We start from the raw sequence: 17,625 nt of genomic DNA on the forward strand, positions 1-17,625 counted from the left end.
ACTGAGGCTTGGAGGAGGGTCATAGGGGGAGGAGCCAGTACACACCACCTGATTGTAAAGCTTTACTTTTTGTGCCCTGTCTCCTGCGGAGCCGCTATTCCCCATGGTCCTTTCAGGAACCCCAGCATCCACTACGGACTCCGAGAAATAGAATTATCGGTAAGTAAATTCTTATTTTTTGCGATCTCTCTGATGGGTTTGTTTTGATTTTTCAGCCTAATGATGGCTTGCTTCACTGATAATGGCAGGTCTTTGGATCTAATATTGAGAGTCGACAGCAACAGATTCCAAATGCAAATGTTATACCTGGAATCTACTCCAGACCTTTTACCTGCTTAATTGATGATGATATAACGAGGGAATAGCCCACTCCTGTCCATGAAATAGCTTTTGAGTCGATTGTCCCATTACTTTTGGTCCCTTAAAAAGTGGGAGGCACATATAGAAACCGTTGTAATTCCTACACCGTTCACCTGATTTGGATGTAAATACCCTCAAATTAAAGCGGAAAGTCTGCAGTTAAAGAACATCTTGTTTGTTTCATTTCAAATCCATTGTGGTGGTGTATAGAGCCCAAAATATGAGAACGGTGTCGATGTCCCAATATTTATGGACCTGACTGTGTGTGTGTGTGTGTGTGTGTGTGTATATGTATATGTATATGTGTGTATGTATATATATATATATATATATATATATATATATTTATGTGTATTTATGTGTATGTATATATATGTGTGTGTGTGTGTATATATATATATATATATATATATATATTTTTTTTAATTTATTTATTTGGCTACTAGCTGTTAAAGTGCGATAACGCTTTGCGTCTTGGCCTTGCAGAAAATGAATGCCTCTGTGTTTTACTTCTCCAGAACGGCCTTTGCCATTTGATCATCTGATGTTCGAGCACCTACAGAAATGGGGACCTCGTAGGGAAGAGGTGAAGTTCTTTTTGCGCCATGAGGATTTCCCAGCGGAGAGCGGTGAGCAGAGTGAGTACAGTGTCACGCAGTAAGCTTGGCTCTGCGTATTATGCAGGGTGCGTTGTTGTATCTATCTCCCTGTAATCCAGTGATATAGTGGAAGTTAGTGGTATGTCACAACTCCTGTACGTATGTATTTAGCACCGAATAAATGTCAAAGGTAAAAGGGTGTATCACAAATAATAAACTATAAGGATCACATGTTAGACAAGAACTACTAGATCAACCAAAATTTATTTTTGGTTAAAGATCAAAAGAGAAAGTATAAATGTGTACATTCGTTAAGGCTATATTCTGGTTCTTCAATTTTACTTCAGACCGTATCTCTTTTAAAATAGTCCATAAGTGCTCTCCTTAATTTTGGATGTTGGTCTGAGTACGAGTACTGGGTGACACAACCCCGTTCACACTGCACAAAAACCCGCTATCAACCCGGTATTTTGCCGAGTCGACTTGGGTCGCTTAGCAGTGTGAACAGGTCACTGCTGAATTCCCGGGTCGCCTGACGCCAATGGCCAAAGTTGAAGTAGGGGAGCGGTTTCCCGCCTGGCCACACAAGGGAGCGGTTTCCCGCCTGGCCACGCAAGGGAGCGGTTTCCCGCCTGGCCACGCAAGGGAGCGGTTTCCCGTCTGGCCACGCAAGGGAGCTGTTTCCCGCCTGGCCATGCAGGAGAAAGAATTACATTATCCTTTATTTATCTTGCTTAATTCCTCCCAAAATTATATTTTTTTAAATAGTAACGAGATTCCATTCAAAATATTGTGAATACTCCACTGTTAATTATTGATCAGTAACGGTAGTTAGTGTAAATAAATCTCGGTGTGCATCTATCCACAAGCGTAATGGTCAAACCGTGCTCTCACCAGGCCAGGTAGGAGAACAAGTTTATTTTTGTTTATTTATTTTGCCGCTTCCTTCTTCCTGGACGCTTGGCGTTCCTCCAGCCAGTAAGAGCGGTAGCAGAGTGTACGCCGGATTAGCGCTAAGCAGGAATTTGTTTTATTTTATGGCCTGGCAGTCTGCCACGCTCTCTCATTTGATGACGCTTTGAAGCCTGATGTATAGCATGAATTGTACCACAGGCGCTGGGATCTCTATCACACTCACAGGTTCTGGCTCATTGTGCTTCAGGGGAAAGTTGCTCTGTTTATTTAAACCAGTCCATTGATATATTTGTGTGTCATCTCCGCCGCGCAGCTCATTTCACTTCAGTAAAGTTCCAACACTTTCAACTTTTTGTAAACTAGATTTTGCTTTGTTTTATATTTGGGCAGAGCGCCGCAACCTTCTGATCCCCTGTTGTGCGGAGCTGCGTTACATGTTGGGACTACAAATAAAGAACAATAGTAATGGGGATCGCTTGTTGTCTTCTGTCAGTCTCCTATTTATACTGGAGACTACAAGATGCTGGCTTTGAATTGAACTTCTTACAGATGTATTTTTATTTAATTCCGCCTATACCTTTAGTGGGATGCGGTCAATTTACATACAATCAAAATCCAGACGGTCAAAATACCGACAACTATTGACCGACGGTCAAAATACCGACCTTTAAAATACAGACAAGGTCAAAATCCCAACATTTAAAATGACGACAGGTCAAAAAGTCGACCTGAGTGTTTCATGATTTTTTCATTGAATCCGACTTGTTCATACTTTACCATCCCAGTGGACCTGGAGAGCAGGAAGGTACACTTATATGGTGTCCATGTCGACACACACACAAAAAAAACAACAATGTAAGACTCGTGTCGACTTTTTGACCTGTCATTTTACATGTTGGGATTTTGACCCTTGTCTGTGTTTTAAAGGTCGGTATTTTGACCATCTGTCAATTGTTGTCGGTATTTTGACCAATGGGATTTTGTTTGTAGGTATTTCATACAAAACCCCCTTTAATTAACTGAAGATCATTCTAATGCTTTTAAAACAGTTAGGGGAATATCCAATATTCCCAGTAATTTACCGGGGCTTATTATCCCGCCGGGGGCTAACTAATTAGCCCTGATAAGCCGCGGCATGCGCCGGCTTATCGGGTATTTTGTTTCACCTGCCTCCGGCAGGCGAAGCAGAATCCCCGGAAACGGCCCCGCTTTTGTCCGAAAACGGGGCTGTTTCACACGAAAACACACAGGTTTCACTGAACCTGTGTGTTTTTCGGGAGAAGGTGTTTGTTTTTTTTTTGTTTTTTTTGTTTTTTTTTTACAGGCGATCCATCTGGACAGCTTGTGTAAAAAATAAATAAAAAAAAATAAAAAAAATTGAAACATCGGAAAAAAAGTCTGAAAAACGGACATTTTTCGGACCCGATGTTTTACCGTGAATAATTGGATATCCATCTATTCATGAAGCAGTGAAAAGTGTGGAGAGGTGAGCCAGTGGAGAAGTTGCCCATGGCAACCAATCAGCAGTGAAGGTAAACGACTGATACAATGCTTCTGCTTTAGACGGGCCGTTACTGAGATACAGTCCGTGTAGACACGTTATAGGGACACGGTTACAGATCTGACCATCGGCCGATAGCTAGCCTTGTACTTTGTCTGTTACAGTAACAAGTAGAATAAATATACATTCCCGAACCTTCATAGGCCGGCGGTGAGGGCAGCGCAGTGTATCCAGCTATCTCCGCGTGTGTGTTACCATACATGCACTTTCTAGTACCCACAATGTACAATGTCCCCACTTGTGTGTAACTCGCATTTGTTCTGGTTGCATTAGTAATCTAGGGGTCATTTACTAAAGCTTCTAAAACAGAGAATTGGTGATATTGCCCATAGCAACCAATCAGATGCTATAATTTCTCTGTTGCCTTTTAGAAAATGATAGACAGCATATGATTGGTTGCTATGGGCAACATCACCAATTCTCTGTTTTAGAAGCTTTAGTAAATGTTCTCAAAACCTTCTTGCTCCATTGAAAGTATAAATTGTCCTCAACTACCCCCAACAGGCAGTGTTATGTGGGGTATGGGACTCAGGGTCGACAGTGTCTAGGTCAACAACCATTGGTCGACAGTGGCTAGGTCGACACTAGAAATAGGTCGACACGGCCATTAGGTTGACATGAACACGGTCGACATGAGTTTTTCATGTGTTTTTTTTTTTTTTTTTTGGTATCGTTTTCTTCGTAAAGTGACCGGGAACCCCAATTAGTGCACCGCGTCCCCATGTATGGCTCTATTCTCTCGCCATCCTTCGGGCAAGGTGCCTCGCTCTGCTGCCGCTGCACTCGCCACAGGTTACCGTTCCCAATCTTAGTCCACGTGGATCGGAAAGTATGAAAATGTAAAAAAAAAAAATGTGAAAAACGCATGTCGACCTTTTTTGCATGTCCACCTAATGGTCGTGTTGACCTATTTCTAGTGTCGACCTAGTCACTGTTAACCAATGGGTGTCAACCTAATGAGTGTCGACCTAAGTGGTGTTGACCCAGAGTCCGGATACCTGTTATGTGGATGTCTTTTATCGTGCGCAGGTGAGTCTATTTTGCGGTTGGGAACCACTGTATTAAATAAAAGGTAAGTGGATAGACACCAGTGGAGTGGACGTCTGTGACATCCCGGACACACGTGTAACAATAGTGATCAGCGGCACGCCTTACGTTTTCTGTTTGACGTGTTTTGTAGTTGAACTTCTAAACAAATCTAAACCCTGATCGCTGGGATTATCCCTGTGTGTGCATCGTGCTGGGATTACCCCTGAGTGTGCATCGTGCTGGGATTACCCCTGAGTGTGCATCGTGCTGGGATTATCCCTGAATGTGCGTCGCGCTGGGATTATCCCTGAATGTGCGTCGCTCTGGGATTATCCCTGAATGTGCATCGCGCTGGATTGTGATTTATAAAGTATAATCTACCGTTAAACTTTATTTTCACTTATGAATGATCGTGTGCTACCCAAACACCCCTTCCCAAATCCCCACCCCCACAATTTCCATTGTAGTGTAGTTTAAATGTGCCAAAATATCTCTTCTTACAGTAACAATGACGCAGACAGAAACATTATTACGAATGAAGATCCATGCTGATGTTATAAGTGTATATGTATTTTTTATTTATAAATCTGTAATAAGAGCAGGTTACATATACAGAACGCAATAAAGTCCTTACTCAGAAAACACGCTTTTCCGGCAATTGTGCAGAAGGATCTACTGTAGCTTTTACTTCCATACCAATAAAACAAGATACATATATATATTTTTTTCTCTCCAGATGCTCGTCAAGCCCCAAATCAGCGGAATAGTCTGACGGGAGAGAAGAGGCTGGAAAACGGGGTATGTAAGACCACCTTATACAGGATGACAATGTACCATTGACTAATACTGATAATATGATCTGTGTATATCTAGCAATTATATGCTTCCTGCTTGTTCCATATATACCTTCTGGTCATTACTATTTTGTCTTTGTCGTAGTTTTAAATTTTTCTGTTTGTTTTGGTCTTCTTTGTATTACACGTTTGGCTGATATCAGGATGTTTTTGTACTAAGCCACGGAGAGAGATAAAGTACCAGCCAATCAGCTCCTAACTGTCATTTTTCAAACGCAGCCTGTAACATGGCAGTTAGGAGCTGTTTGGCTGGTACTTTATCTCTCTCTTTATCGCTCTCCAAGGCTTAGAACATAACAGTGTGCGCACATGGAGCCGGTTGTTTTTTTTGGGCTGCGCTGATTAACGTCTGCCTGACGGAGCAATTCAGTTGTTGCGCTCTGTGGGAGTAAGTAGCTGCGGGTGCGACAATTTCTGTTCCTGAGGTGGCGAGCAGGAATGTGCGACAAGTCTGCGGTTTGGGTGTCCAAACTACACTTTTTCCCATGTGCACCCGCGGCAGTCACACCTGAATGGAGCAACAATTGAATTGCTTCATCAGGTGCCCCATAATTAGCGCGGCGCCCCCCCTCCCCCCCCCATGCAGTCCTCAGGCATTTAAAATTTCTGATCCATCGCAGCGTATACTCCGTAGTGTCAGTAACATCGAGTATCCCAGAGACAGTGAGAATTAGCAGCAGATGTTACTACATCCGGATGATAGATTGACAGTGTATAGGTCAATACCACACGGTTGACAGATAAAAGGTCGACATGACAGTGGTCGACACACAAATGGTCCATTTCATGTTTATTGGGGGCTTTCACGTGTTTTCCCAACATTTTCTTGATTTACTGTCCAAATGGACATTGATTGGGCGCAGTAACCTGCAGCGAGCGCAGGCAGGGCTGCCACGAGAAATTCTAGGCCCCGGGACAACAACTGTCTGGGCCCCCCGACCACCCCCTAGAGGGGGTGTGACCACAGCATGCTGGGGCCGTGGCCACACCCCTTTTGGGGGCATGTCTAGCACATGAGAAGCACCCACTCAGAATAGCATGGCACGCCTCCCAGCCAGGGCATGGCCTAATCACAGGAGGCATGAACCTGGGCCCCAACTGGGCCCCTCCATCAGACCTGGGCCCAGGTAATTTGTACCCTCCACCCCCCTACCTCCCCCCGTCTCTTGGCACCTTACTTACACATTGTAGTTCTGCTATGCCACACGTGTGGGAGCAATAGATGGTACTCACTGTGTACCACAGCAAGCAGTAGCTGGATTACAGTCACATACATGATGATATAAACGGGCGTGTGATAGTGACTCTGCACATAGTTCTCTTGTGCTCTAATGTGTCCCCCGACAATGCACGGATGTCGCCTGAGTGGCCGGATACTGGAGGTGAGGTGGCGCTCTGCACGCCCTAGTGGCTTGGTGTTACAGTGCCAGCATTGGTGGAGATCGCACCACGTCCAGGCCTTGCAGTGTGCACAGGCCCAACAGTCTCTTACTCCTGTTACATAGAGTCCTCCCAGCAGCCGATGTCTTCTGTGTGTAAGGGGCTTATTCTATAGGAGTCCTCCCAGCAGCCGATGTCTTCTGTGTGTTAAGGGGCTTATTCTATAGGAGTCCTCCCAGCAGCCGATGTCTTCTGTGTGTAAGGGGCTTATTCTATAGGAGTCCTCCCAGCAGCCGGTTTCTTCTGTGTGTAAGGGGCTTATTCTATAGGAGTCCTCCCAGCAGCCGATGTCTTCTGTGTGTAAGGGCCTTATTCTATAGGAGTCCTCCCAGCAGCCGATGTCTTCTGTGTGTAAGGGCCTTATTCTATAGGAGTCCTCCCAGCAGCCGATGTCTTCTGTGTGTAAGGGGCTTATTCTATAGGAGTCCTCCCAGCAGCCGATGTCTTCTGTGTGTAAGGGCCTTATTCTATAGGAGTCCTCCCAGCAGCCGATGTCTTCTGTGTGTAAGGGCCTTATTCTATAGGAGTCCTCCCAGCAGCCGATGTTTTCTGTGTGTAAGGGGCTTATTCTATAGCAGTACTCCCAGCAGCCGATGTCTTCTGTGTGTAAGGGGCTTATTCTATAGGAGTCCTCCCAGCAGCCAATGTTTTCTGTGTGTAAGGGTCTTGTTCTATAGGAGTCCTCCCAGCAGCCGATGTCTTCTGTGTGTAAGGGGCTTATTCTATAGGAGTCCTCCCAGCAGCCAATGTTTTCTGTGTGTAAGGGTCTTGTTCTATAGGAGTCCTCCCAGCAGCCGATGTCTTCTGTGTGTAAGGGGCTTATTCTATAGGAGTCCTCCCAGCAGCCGATGTCTTCTGTGTGTAAGGGCCTTATTCTATAGGAGTCCTCCCAGCAGCCGATGTCTTCTGTGTGTAAGGGGCTTATTCTATAGGAGTCCTCCCAGCAGCCGATGTCTTCTGTGTGTAAGGGGCTTATTCTATAGGAGTCCTCCCAGCAGCCGATGTTTTCTGTGTGTAAGGGGCTTATTCTATAGGAGTCCTCCCAGCAGCCGATGTCTTCTGTGTGTAAGGGCCTTATTCTATAGGAGTCCTCCCAGCAGCCGATGTCTTCTGTGTGTAAGGGTCTTGTTCTATAGGAGTCCTCCCAGCAGCCGATGTCTTCTGTGTGTAAGCGGCTTGTTCTATAAGGACCTGGCGCTAATTCACAATATGTTTGCAGTGATGATTTTGCACACGTTCTCTACATGTCGTGTTGTGTAGTTGTGGCTCTGATTTACTCCTGTAAAGAGATGGCATTATCAAAATGTTATATAGGATTTATTATATACTTTCATCAAATTTATTGGCTTGGATAAGTGTGCAAGTGTCGGCATTGTCAGTGACATAGCGTCGATAGTCTGCATGTTGACAGTGTACTTTTAATGTAAACCTAATCACACCCTAAACTTAAACCCGCCCTGTCGTTGTTTTAGCTGTGGGCATCCTGTCTTTGTTGATTCTATGACTACATACCCCTTATACCACTCTTACTTACTGCATTGCTTAATCTTTTTGCACTACTTCAATGTTGTTTGTTTTCTTCAGCCAAGTATTTATATAATCCGGAAAAGTTCTGTTTTGTTTGGGATGTGACGCTGCTCTGCCAAACAAACAGTTGTGTACAGAAAGCAGCATTGGGGCTTGTTCAAAACAAATACACAACTCTGCCTGATAGAAAAACATGCCTGAAAAGCACAGAAGTAAGCACATAGCAAAGTATTTAGTAAACACTACAGGACATGTACAAGCCATAGAATTCATCTAATCTGAAGGTGGAAAATGTCATTAGTAGGGTGTAGTTGCTCATTAAATTTGTACTATTGTTTTTGTCATTATCACTCCAAAATGCTTATTTATTAATATCTTATTAACATAGTCTTAGAAGGTATTGCACTGTAATCCTGTCAATCAGTGGCTGCCAAGATGCCGTGGTCTTAGATGGTATTGCTTTATAATTCTGTCAGTCAGTGGCTGCCAAGATGCCACCTTACAGATTGCAGCACAGTAACGGCCCACGCGATCACCAGTTTACAAGCCTAGGGGCCAGTTCAGTTAGCCACGACGCACCATCAAAGCCTTGTGTGTTATGTTCCTGCTCATGTTACCGGTAATTATTATACTAATGAATACTTTGCTCCGTTTTGCTCAGATAAGTTTGCAGCTAGGGCCCTCTTCCCCCTGTGAGATTCCAGATGAAATCAAGCGCTCAGTGCAAACAAGCAGAAATATTTCACTCCCTCCTAGAGGAATGTGTCACTGCTCTGTCAAAGGAAACATGAGTTTATCGGATGCCAGGATGCCATGTCCTTGATGTGTTTACATTTCAGTTAATAAATGACTGGTCTGAAGTTCGTCTATTTTCCAGTTGAGTTTGGATCCATTTTTTTTTACGATTGCATTTATTTTTTTATTGTACGTAATAAAAATGTCATCATACATGACAATGGGGGAGGTGCATCAAAGCTTTGAGAGAAAGTATTGACCAATCGGCTCCTAACTGCCATTTACAGGCTGTGTTTTAAAGATGCGTTTTAGAAGCGTATTGGTTGGTACTTTATCTCTCTCTCCAAGCGTTGATGCATCTCTCTGACTATCCTCATTTAACTTGGAAAGATGAGTAATTATGTTCTTTCCAAAATATTTTTTTCTTTTTTAATCAGTCCAAGAAAAACTTTTTTTAAATAATCCTCTTTAGAGTCTAAGGGGGAGATATATCAAGCAATGGAAAAGTGGAAAATTCCCCACTCTTCCAGCTATTGATAAATGCCACCTCAAAGCTGATTGGTTACTCTGGGCAACGGCTCCACTTCTCCACTCTTTACAATACTTGGTCAGTCCCCCCCCCAAATGTGCTTAGTACATCACACTGAGGTTTTCCATGTGAAATCTTACGAACTGAAATCTACTGATAGAAGATGTCAGACAAGAGTACTGTGAGTGACACCAAGTCTAGCTATATACCAAGTGCTTAAGACTTGGTATTTCAATGGCACTTGAGTCCTTAATAGGAAACACTTTCCCAGTGCTGCTAAATTTCGTGGCTCTCTCTGATTAAGACAAAAAGCTGAAACGATAAAGCACAGCTTGCCTGTAGTGTTTGCTTTGACTTTACTCACCGCCGTGTAACTGTCCGACTGTGCAGAGCGTTTCTGAAACCCAAAAGACTGCAATCCTGTCTTGCAATCCTGGGTTCTACTCTGTCCTCCAGTAATTTACCGTGAGGCCAATAATCGCTACCCTTGTAAATGGATAGATGGGGCAGTTTGCTCTCTGCAGGAAGTCTGGCAGATAAATCGTACACATTCACTTTACCAGTGTGCAGACTTTCATACATGTTGTATGACCATGATCGTTGTGCAGCAGGGGGTAGGGCCAGGGACGGATCTAGACTTTTCTTTAGGGGGGGCGTTTACTGTTTAAACTTGACTCCTCCCTCTATAGTCCCAACTCCTCCCATCTGCAATCCTAACTCCTCCTCTCTCAATTCTGACTGAACTTTTTGAGTGAGACTGAGATAGAGCTTTGTGATTGTTCTATGTACATGTGTCTGTGCTATGGGGTAATTGTATTTATTAGCCCTAGTACCCACACACCAGCAAGTGAGGGGCAAATGCTCTGTAACCCTTGCTCTCCTGGCTCCTCTGTGCTGCTGTGGTATAAGCTGCAGCACATCGTTCTGCTTCAAACTCTCGTCTGCTCAAAAGTGGGCGTGGCTATGACTGTGTTAGGGGGGCGGTCACCCCCTTCGCCCCCCCCTAGATCCGGCCCTGGGTAGCGCACTGTGAGTGTAACGGTTTCCTTGTTGGTCATGCATGAACTGGATATCTATGGCTTCCTGTGCTAGGTATAATAGCTCTAATTATGGTGATTGGAGGTGTAGTAAACCAAGAATAACATGTTTCCTACCCCTGCTTACTGCCAATAACCAGCACATGAATTCATGCTTGTTCTGTTATCTGACTGGTGCATCCTGGGGAGCCTGGGACAGATTTACAGAGTTGTTCTGTACTTTGCAGAGGGGTATTTATAATGAAGCATATTGGTGCCTGCTCCACAGACCTCTCCAGAAGAACACCGTGCACTGGTTTCCTTTTGTTCCTGATTTTCTCTTGATGTTCGTTCCATAAAACCGTTTGTGTGTGTTTGTGTGTGTTTGTGTGTGTGTGTGTGTGTGTGTGTGTGTGTGTCGGATGATTTTTTTATTTTAATTTTTTTCGGTTTTCTTTATGACATAGTTATTTTGTTTAATTAAGCTCCTGGTCTTATAATTGAACCTGGTTTAACCAGCAAAACAAAATCCCTATCTGACACTTTCTGGCCATAACACAGATTTATCTTTTACTTTCAAGATAAATGAATTATAATATATACAATATTAATTATTAAGGTTACTTATGTTTCCTACATTTCATTTATAAATAATTTATTGTTAAAATATGTAGAGGATATATTTCTAGGCAGCTAATTCCTCACTAACAGTATCTAGCAGTGACGTTCGGGGGTCAGCGTCGCAGGAAATTCTGTATATGTGTGGTGCGGAGAGGGGGAATATTACAAATGGTGGGGATCTCAGTCCACCTTTAATTAAATGATTGATATATAAATGAAATGTAGGAAACGGAAGTAACATTAATAATTTTGTTTTAAATAAGGATGTTTCTGTGGGGTGCAATAAAATCCCTATATACAGATGTACAGAAGTGCAGCAAACTTGAATGTTCTTTGCGCCCGTGTGCCATTTCACTAGAATATTATTGGGTGTAGCGTTCATTTTTGGGGTCACACGTGATGTGATTTCCAGCCCTTTTGCTGGTCCAAAACGCCATTTACTTTCTTATTGCACTATCTTGGGCTCTGTAATTGTATTGACATACATTTATTAATTCATTATGGTTAACGGATATATGACAATAAGTGGAAGGTTTTGGAGAAGGCCTTTTGGTACCAGATGGAGTGGATGATACTGCATGTCCAGGACTTTTACAATCTACAGAACTGCAACAACATCTCTTTCCTGGTCCAAACACACTCTATCCTCTGCCCAGTACCCTCTGCCTCTCACCCTCCCTCATTACTTTCTCCATTCCCAATTAAAGGACTTCCTTAGAGGTGCCCCCCCCCCACTCTGTGGAGTCCCCAGCACCTCCTTCATACGAGCGTTACCCTAACCTTCAAGCGTTCCCTGAAAACTCGCCTCTTCAGGAAAATATATACATTTGCCAAGCCATCTTCTTACCCTCTCAAAATTGTTCTACCCAGTTATCACCCCTCTACAGAAGCGGTGGCCAAACTCTGTCCTCAAGGAACCATAACAGTCCGTCTTTTCCTATGACCTTTACAAAAACTTATCAGATGGTAATGAATAAACCTGTGCCTTGGTTTGGAGGTCTGGAGAACATGAAGTGCAAGGGGTCCTTAAGGACCAGGTTTGGCCGTGCCTGCTCTACACAGAACACTGGTATCTACGTTTATTCTCCTTCCATACTTTTCCCGTTACAGTCTGACTGAAGCTGTAGCACTTATCTCCATGTATCAATCTGTTATTTTCCTGTAATGGAATTAGATGATGATGAATAGAGAAATATGAATCTGATGAAGATGTATTCCTATTAAAGTACCTACATGAAGGGTGCATCCGAATTACCTGCACTCATAAAACACATCAGCGGCTGCTGGTCTCGTCCTCTTTCCTGCTATCCTTATTTTCTTAAATTAATGTCAACTCCACACCAGCCAAGTTAGTGTAAGCACTGTGCTTCCTCGCCCTGCAGCATATTTTATGTTAATATAAATTTGTGCAAATCATTCTGAATAAATGCAAATTAAAATGTAAGCGGAAGGTGCCCAGATATTGCAGTGTTCTCAGCGGAGATCAGGGTGTGCGAAGGAGGGGTGGGGGTCCCGGATCTGCTGCATTCAGACCTTGTGCAGCGAGTATGGAGCGTGAGGGTCATCAAGCTGATGGGAGCTGACAGCTGGCTGATCTTGCCTTGATTAGGTGTCTGACTGCTGGCAAAATCCACTAGTCGTTTCCATCCACCGAATGCTGGCCTGCACACACACGCAGACAGCATTTCATATTGATAAATCATGGTGCCAATGTCCAATTAAAATGTACGAACAGAGAGTCGGCGTCCTAGATCCTACCGAGCCCAGCCGATGTACTTTTCTACGGTTTAGTTATTTCACTTTTTATTTCTCCTGCTTGTGTATGGTTTGATTTGTGTTCCACCTTTGGGGCAACATTAAAAAAACAAAGACCAAAAACACTAGAACCCCTGCGTCGGCACTATGGAATTGACGCGCTTGGAGAGTGTTCAGGAGTTTACATCCGATGGGGAATTCAGCAAGATCAAGGTGTCGTCTTACATGGTCTCATGGCGGAGTGTAGCCACGGTAAGGCCTGGATGCCGGTCTCATTCATTCTTGGTCACTAGTCTGTCTCTGTTTCTTTGTTTTGTTTTTGTAAGTTCTTATCGGATTTATTGTGATCCCTAACCTTGTAACATCGGTCATGTGGTGCAGTTATTTCCTTTAATAGCTACGATTAATCTGTTATTGATGTGTGCTATGTATAAGAAAGGATCCGGTTAGGATCCCGACTGTCTGAGACATGTGTACAAGATGTTTGCAGTAGGTTTCTCCCAAATGTGTGTACTTTGTGGTACCAGGGAGTCAGCTTATAAATTAATTTGCTCAGATGTGTAAAGAAATTGTAATTCTACTTATTTTATCCTGACATCCGAATAGGCCCCTAATAGGTCATCATTCATCCATCCACCTCTTCCTTCTTTCTTTCTTTCTTTCTTTCTTTTTTTTTTCTTTCTTTCTTTTTTTTTCTTTCTTTTTTTTTCTTTCTTTTTTTTTCTTTCTTTTTTTTTCTCTTTCTTTTTTTTTCTTTCTTTTTTTTTTCTTTCTTTCTTTTTTTTTCTTTCTTTCTTTTTTTTTCTTTCTTTTTTTTTCTTTCTTTCTTTTTTTTTTTTCTTTCTTTCTTTTTTTTTTTTCTTTCTTTCTTTTTTTTTTTTCTTTCTTTCTTTTTTTCTTTCTTTCTTTCTTTTTTTTTTTCTTTCTTTCTTTTTTTTTTTCTTTCTTTTTTTTTCCTTCTTTTTTTTTCTTTCTTTCTTTTTCTTTTTTTTTCTTTCTTTCTCTCTCTCTCTCTCTCTTTCTTTCTCTTTCTCTCTCTCTCTCTCTCTCTCTCTCTCTCTTTCTTTCTCTCTTTCTTTCTCTCTTTCTTTCTCTCTGTCTTCCCCTCATCCCCTGTTCATAGCTGTACACCGCACATTTCGCACCAGTTACAGGATGATGCATGGACATGTTATAAAAACTTTACTGTCACGACCGTTTATCTAGAATAGATACACATATAATTGATTTGCTGGTACGTTTGCAGTAATTTGCATCAAGTTGTTACATATTTTATTCTTAAAGTGGAAAGTAAGACGGACACATCCTTTTCTCCTGTCCCTAGAGTCCGGGCTGGCGGGCTGCAGTCATAATTTCGACTTTCATAATGTTTGCTGTACAGTGTTAATTGTTATGAGGTTGACATTGCTGAAATGTCGGCAGCTGACATGTTGACCGTGTCCCCTGCCATACAGCACAAGCTGTAAAAGTCCTCTCCTCTTTTTCTTAGTTTACATTTTGGTGGCTCAGACTGAGCGATGTGTTTCCGGCGTGGGGTGGAATCTCTTAGTGATGGTGGATATTCCTCTCTCTTCCCGAGCTATCCCGATAAAGGGGGACAGTCCGTGTTACAGTGATGAACACTTTGTAACAATACGAGGAAACCGTGTTTCCTGTGTCTCTGGCCTGAGCAACTCATTTCTGATATTTTCCTTCTCCCATCGGCTTTGCTGTCCACTTTAGCGCACTGTGATTTATTATTTTAAGCACAGTGATGGCCGGGATCAGTGGACTACACCTAAATAAATAGTACTGTACCAACCTACCTGTTCTGGAAAAGGGGTCAGAAGGCCAGAATAACATTTAGCGGTCAGACATGTATTCCTATACAGATGGTGAAAATATTTGTTTTGAGTGATTATTAAAAGACGTTATAGTTCGTTTTATTGTCATAACCTATTATTCCCACTAGACCATCGTAGGTTTACAGTAGCAAACAAGTTGGAATAGAAAAATGAATGTTTTTGTTTTATCTGTTTAGTATCTATAAATCTTTTCCATTTCTCTCACTTAATACACAGGATTATTGTAACTATGCTTCCAACACATGTTTAGCTGTGAATAGGTCAGTGAGATATCTGTATAATCCTGTTTTGTTCTCCTGTGGTCAGTGAATAACACTCCTAAAATGATCTCGTGTTTTCACAAAAAACAGATGTGTTTTCTTATTGTCTGCGCAATATATGAGTGTAAGCACATTCGCATCTCACCAGTATGATCTGCCTTCCAGGCAGCGGCTGATAAACATTTCTACCTACCCCGTAATTTCCTGTCTGCCAAACAAACGCTTTTTGGCTTTAAATAGATTTTAAGTAGCCCATGGCTTCAAATTATATCTTTGTGCACGAATTCAGCTGATTGCGTTATTTAGCACTGGCACTAGGAGACCTCTACATTCTGTTTGGAAGAAAATCTAAAGTTTTGCAATTTAATATAGGTTTCATTCTTAAACTATATGCATTTATATCACACAAATATGCATTAGCAGGCAAGCTTGGTAACAATCTCATATAGCAAATCTCAATTGATCCTTTATTTAGGTTTCACTTTCCACGTTGCTTTACTTGGGTTTAAAACAATTAGGAGCCAGTTGGGTCCTGCAAGTCGTTTATCACGGTGAATTGCATTTGCAATCCAATTCCAAACTCGCATTCTCTTTTCCCAGGAAATTTGCCTTTCTTTGTGTGCACCCCCCCGGAGCAGGAGAAAAGGTAGTTTTATTTTAAAGTAAAAAAAGCGGGACACAGCGCTGAGCTTCTGGTGCAACCTTTCCAATTAACAGTATAATTTGGCCAATAAAGAGTAAAAAAACCCTCAATAATGGGTTCAGTGATGCGGAATGTACAGTATGTAGAAGTGTTGTATTAACGGGAGAGGCGTTTCTGAACTTAGAACGTAGATGGGGACTAAGGGCGGTATTCAGTTGTTTTATCGCCGGCAGCCTGTAGATGGCCGCCAACGGAGCTATTCAATTGTCGCTCCACCCCAGGGGTGGTGAGCTGAAATTAGCGAAAAGTTACCCGTTTGAGCGCTCAAACAGGACTTTTTACATCGCACCCATTAGTTTGCTGAAGCTGCTAAACCCGACACTTATGGTGATACGATATGCGCAGTTAAAAAGAACACTTGAATATCGTCCTGCAATCACTTTAGACGGGAGATCGAGCCTGATGTAACAATTTAATACCACCCTAAAAGTGTGTTTAGCAACCTTTTATAAACACTAAAATAATAGCTTTACCGACCTTTTTATGTCCACCAAAATACTTTACTATACCGGAAAAACACTTGCTGGTTGTAATATTTCCAGCTTTACTAAAGAATGTAAAAATGAAACATTTTGACACCATTTAAGAACCTCAGATATTTTCTTTATAGCTAACAGCCTTCTATATGGTCCTGCTACTGTATATCAGTTGCCACTTTTTGGGGGTACAGGATATTTTCCCACTTTTCATGCACTTGTGGAATAATTGTGCGACCCTGCTGTGAGCCCCGCAAATAGCCATTTCCAATTGGATGTTGCATTTTGCGGGGACACACATTGACACAATGTATGCGCATTTCATGCTGCGAGTTAACTTTTTCAAACTCACAACTAATTAACTGACCCCATAGATTGCAAGCTCTGGTGAGCCGATCCCTCTGACCTTCCCAGTGTATTGTCTCTTTGTATGCTCTAGTAGTCGCCCAGATTGTGCCAGGCTACAAACAATGTAGGTTCCATAAAGGAAACAAATATAAGCTACATTATGTATCCTAATTGCACCGTGGTTATTGTGCAGTTTTATTTAACCGTGATAGACCATTAATCCTTTAAATCAATAATAATGTCACATTGTTGACATGAACTTGGCTACGTACGTCTGAGTTTTTTCGATTATTAATGTTATCAGTTATATCTGTAGTATTATACATTGTTATAGTTCTGTCTGTCGGGTCATTCTAAATATTTTTTCCCCTACATTATATTGTTTATCTTTGATTATTAGATACTGATCCACAGAAATGTAGAAACACTGCGATTACGTTATGCCCGATGGCAGAGGTTCTTAAACGCGGTCTTCAAGGCACCCCAGCAGGCCAGGTTTTAGGTATATCCATGGCTCTGCACAGATGGTTAAATCAAATTGACTCAGGTGCTACACCAAGCATGGATAAACTTAAAACCTGGACCGTTGAGATCCTTGAGGACCGCGTTTGTGAACCTCAGTTTTCATCAGTTTAATGAGCCCCTTGTTTATTTACATGTATGTGTCCTGTATCGTGATCACATAGTGTTTCTTAGTAAATAGAGGTTATAAAAGCGGCTATGAGCTGGAGAACAGTTTTTTACATCTGGCAGAGCATGCTGCGAGTTGTTGTTCTACAGACGGGAGAACCATTCTAGGGGGGGTGGGGGATCTCCATTTAGCTTGATAAACTGATGGCGTGAATAACGAATAACCGAGTGACCCCGTGATTCAAAGTAACCTCTGCAATATTTGAATCAGTTTCTGAAAGCACATAATCCGAAAATCCCAGCACACGTGCCGCTTGTTTGTTAGGCGTCCTCCTCTCCGGCCTTCTAGGTCCTTCTCCCCCTGACCTCCCTAACACTGCTGCGAGGTGTTAATAAGCTTTTAACTCTTAGTCAGCAGCAGAA

General features: G+C 42.4%; 1 protein-coding gene across 4 annotated transcripts in view; it reads left to right on the forward strand.

Annotated features, from left to right (window-relative positions):
* Nucleotides 1–17,625, forward strand: part of PPP1R13B (protein phosphatase 1 regulatory subunit 13B) — a 126,330-nt gene that overhangs the window by 66,750 nt on the left and 41,955 nt on the right. For 3 of the 4 annotated variants that reach the window (XM_063948510.1, XM_063948509.1, XM_063948507.1), the window contains exons 3-4: nucleotides 879–998; nucleotides 5,201–5,262. In XM_063948510.1, the coding sequence (XP_063804580.1) occupies nucleotides 879–998; nucleotides 5,201–5,262 (182 nt within the window). The remainder of the gene's footprint in view (nucleotides 1–878; nucleotides 999–5,200; nucleotides 5,263–17,625) is intronic. The other variant, XM_063948508.1, reaches the window with a different exon arrangement.

The sequence above is a fragment of the Pseudophryne corroboree genome, chromosome 12 (assembly GCF_028390025.1).
Source record: "Pseudophryne corroboree isolate aPseCor3 chromosome 12, aPseCor3.hap2, whole genome shotgun sequence".
Taxonomy (NCBI): Eukaryota; Metazoa; Chordata; class Amphibia; order Anura; family Myobatrachidae; genus Pseudophryne; species Pseudophryne corroboree.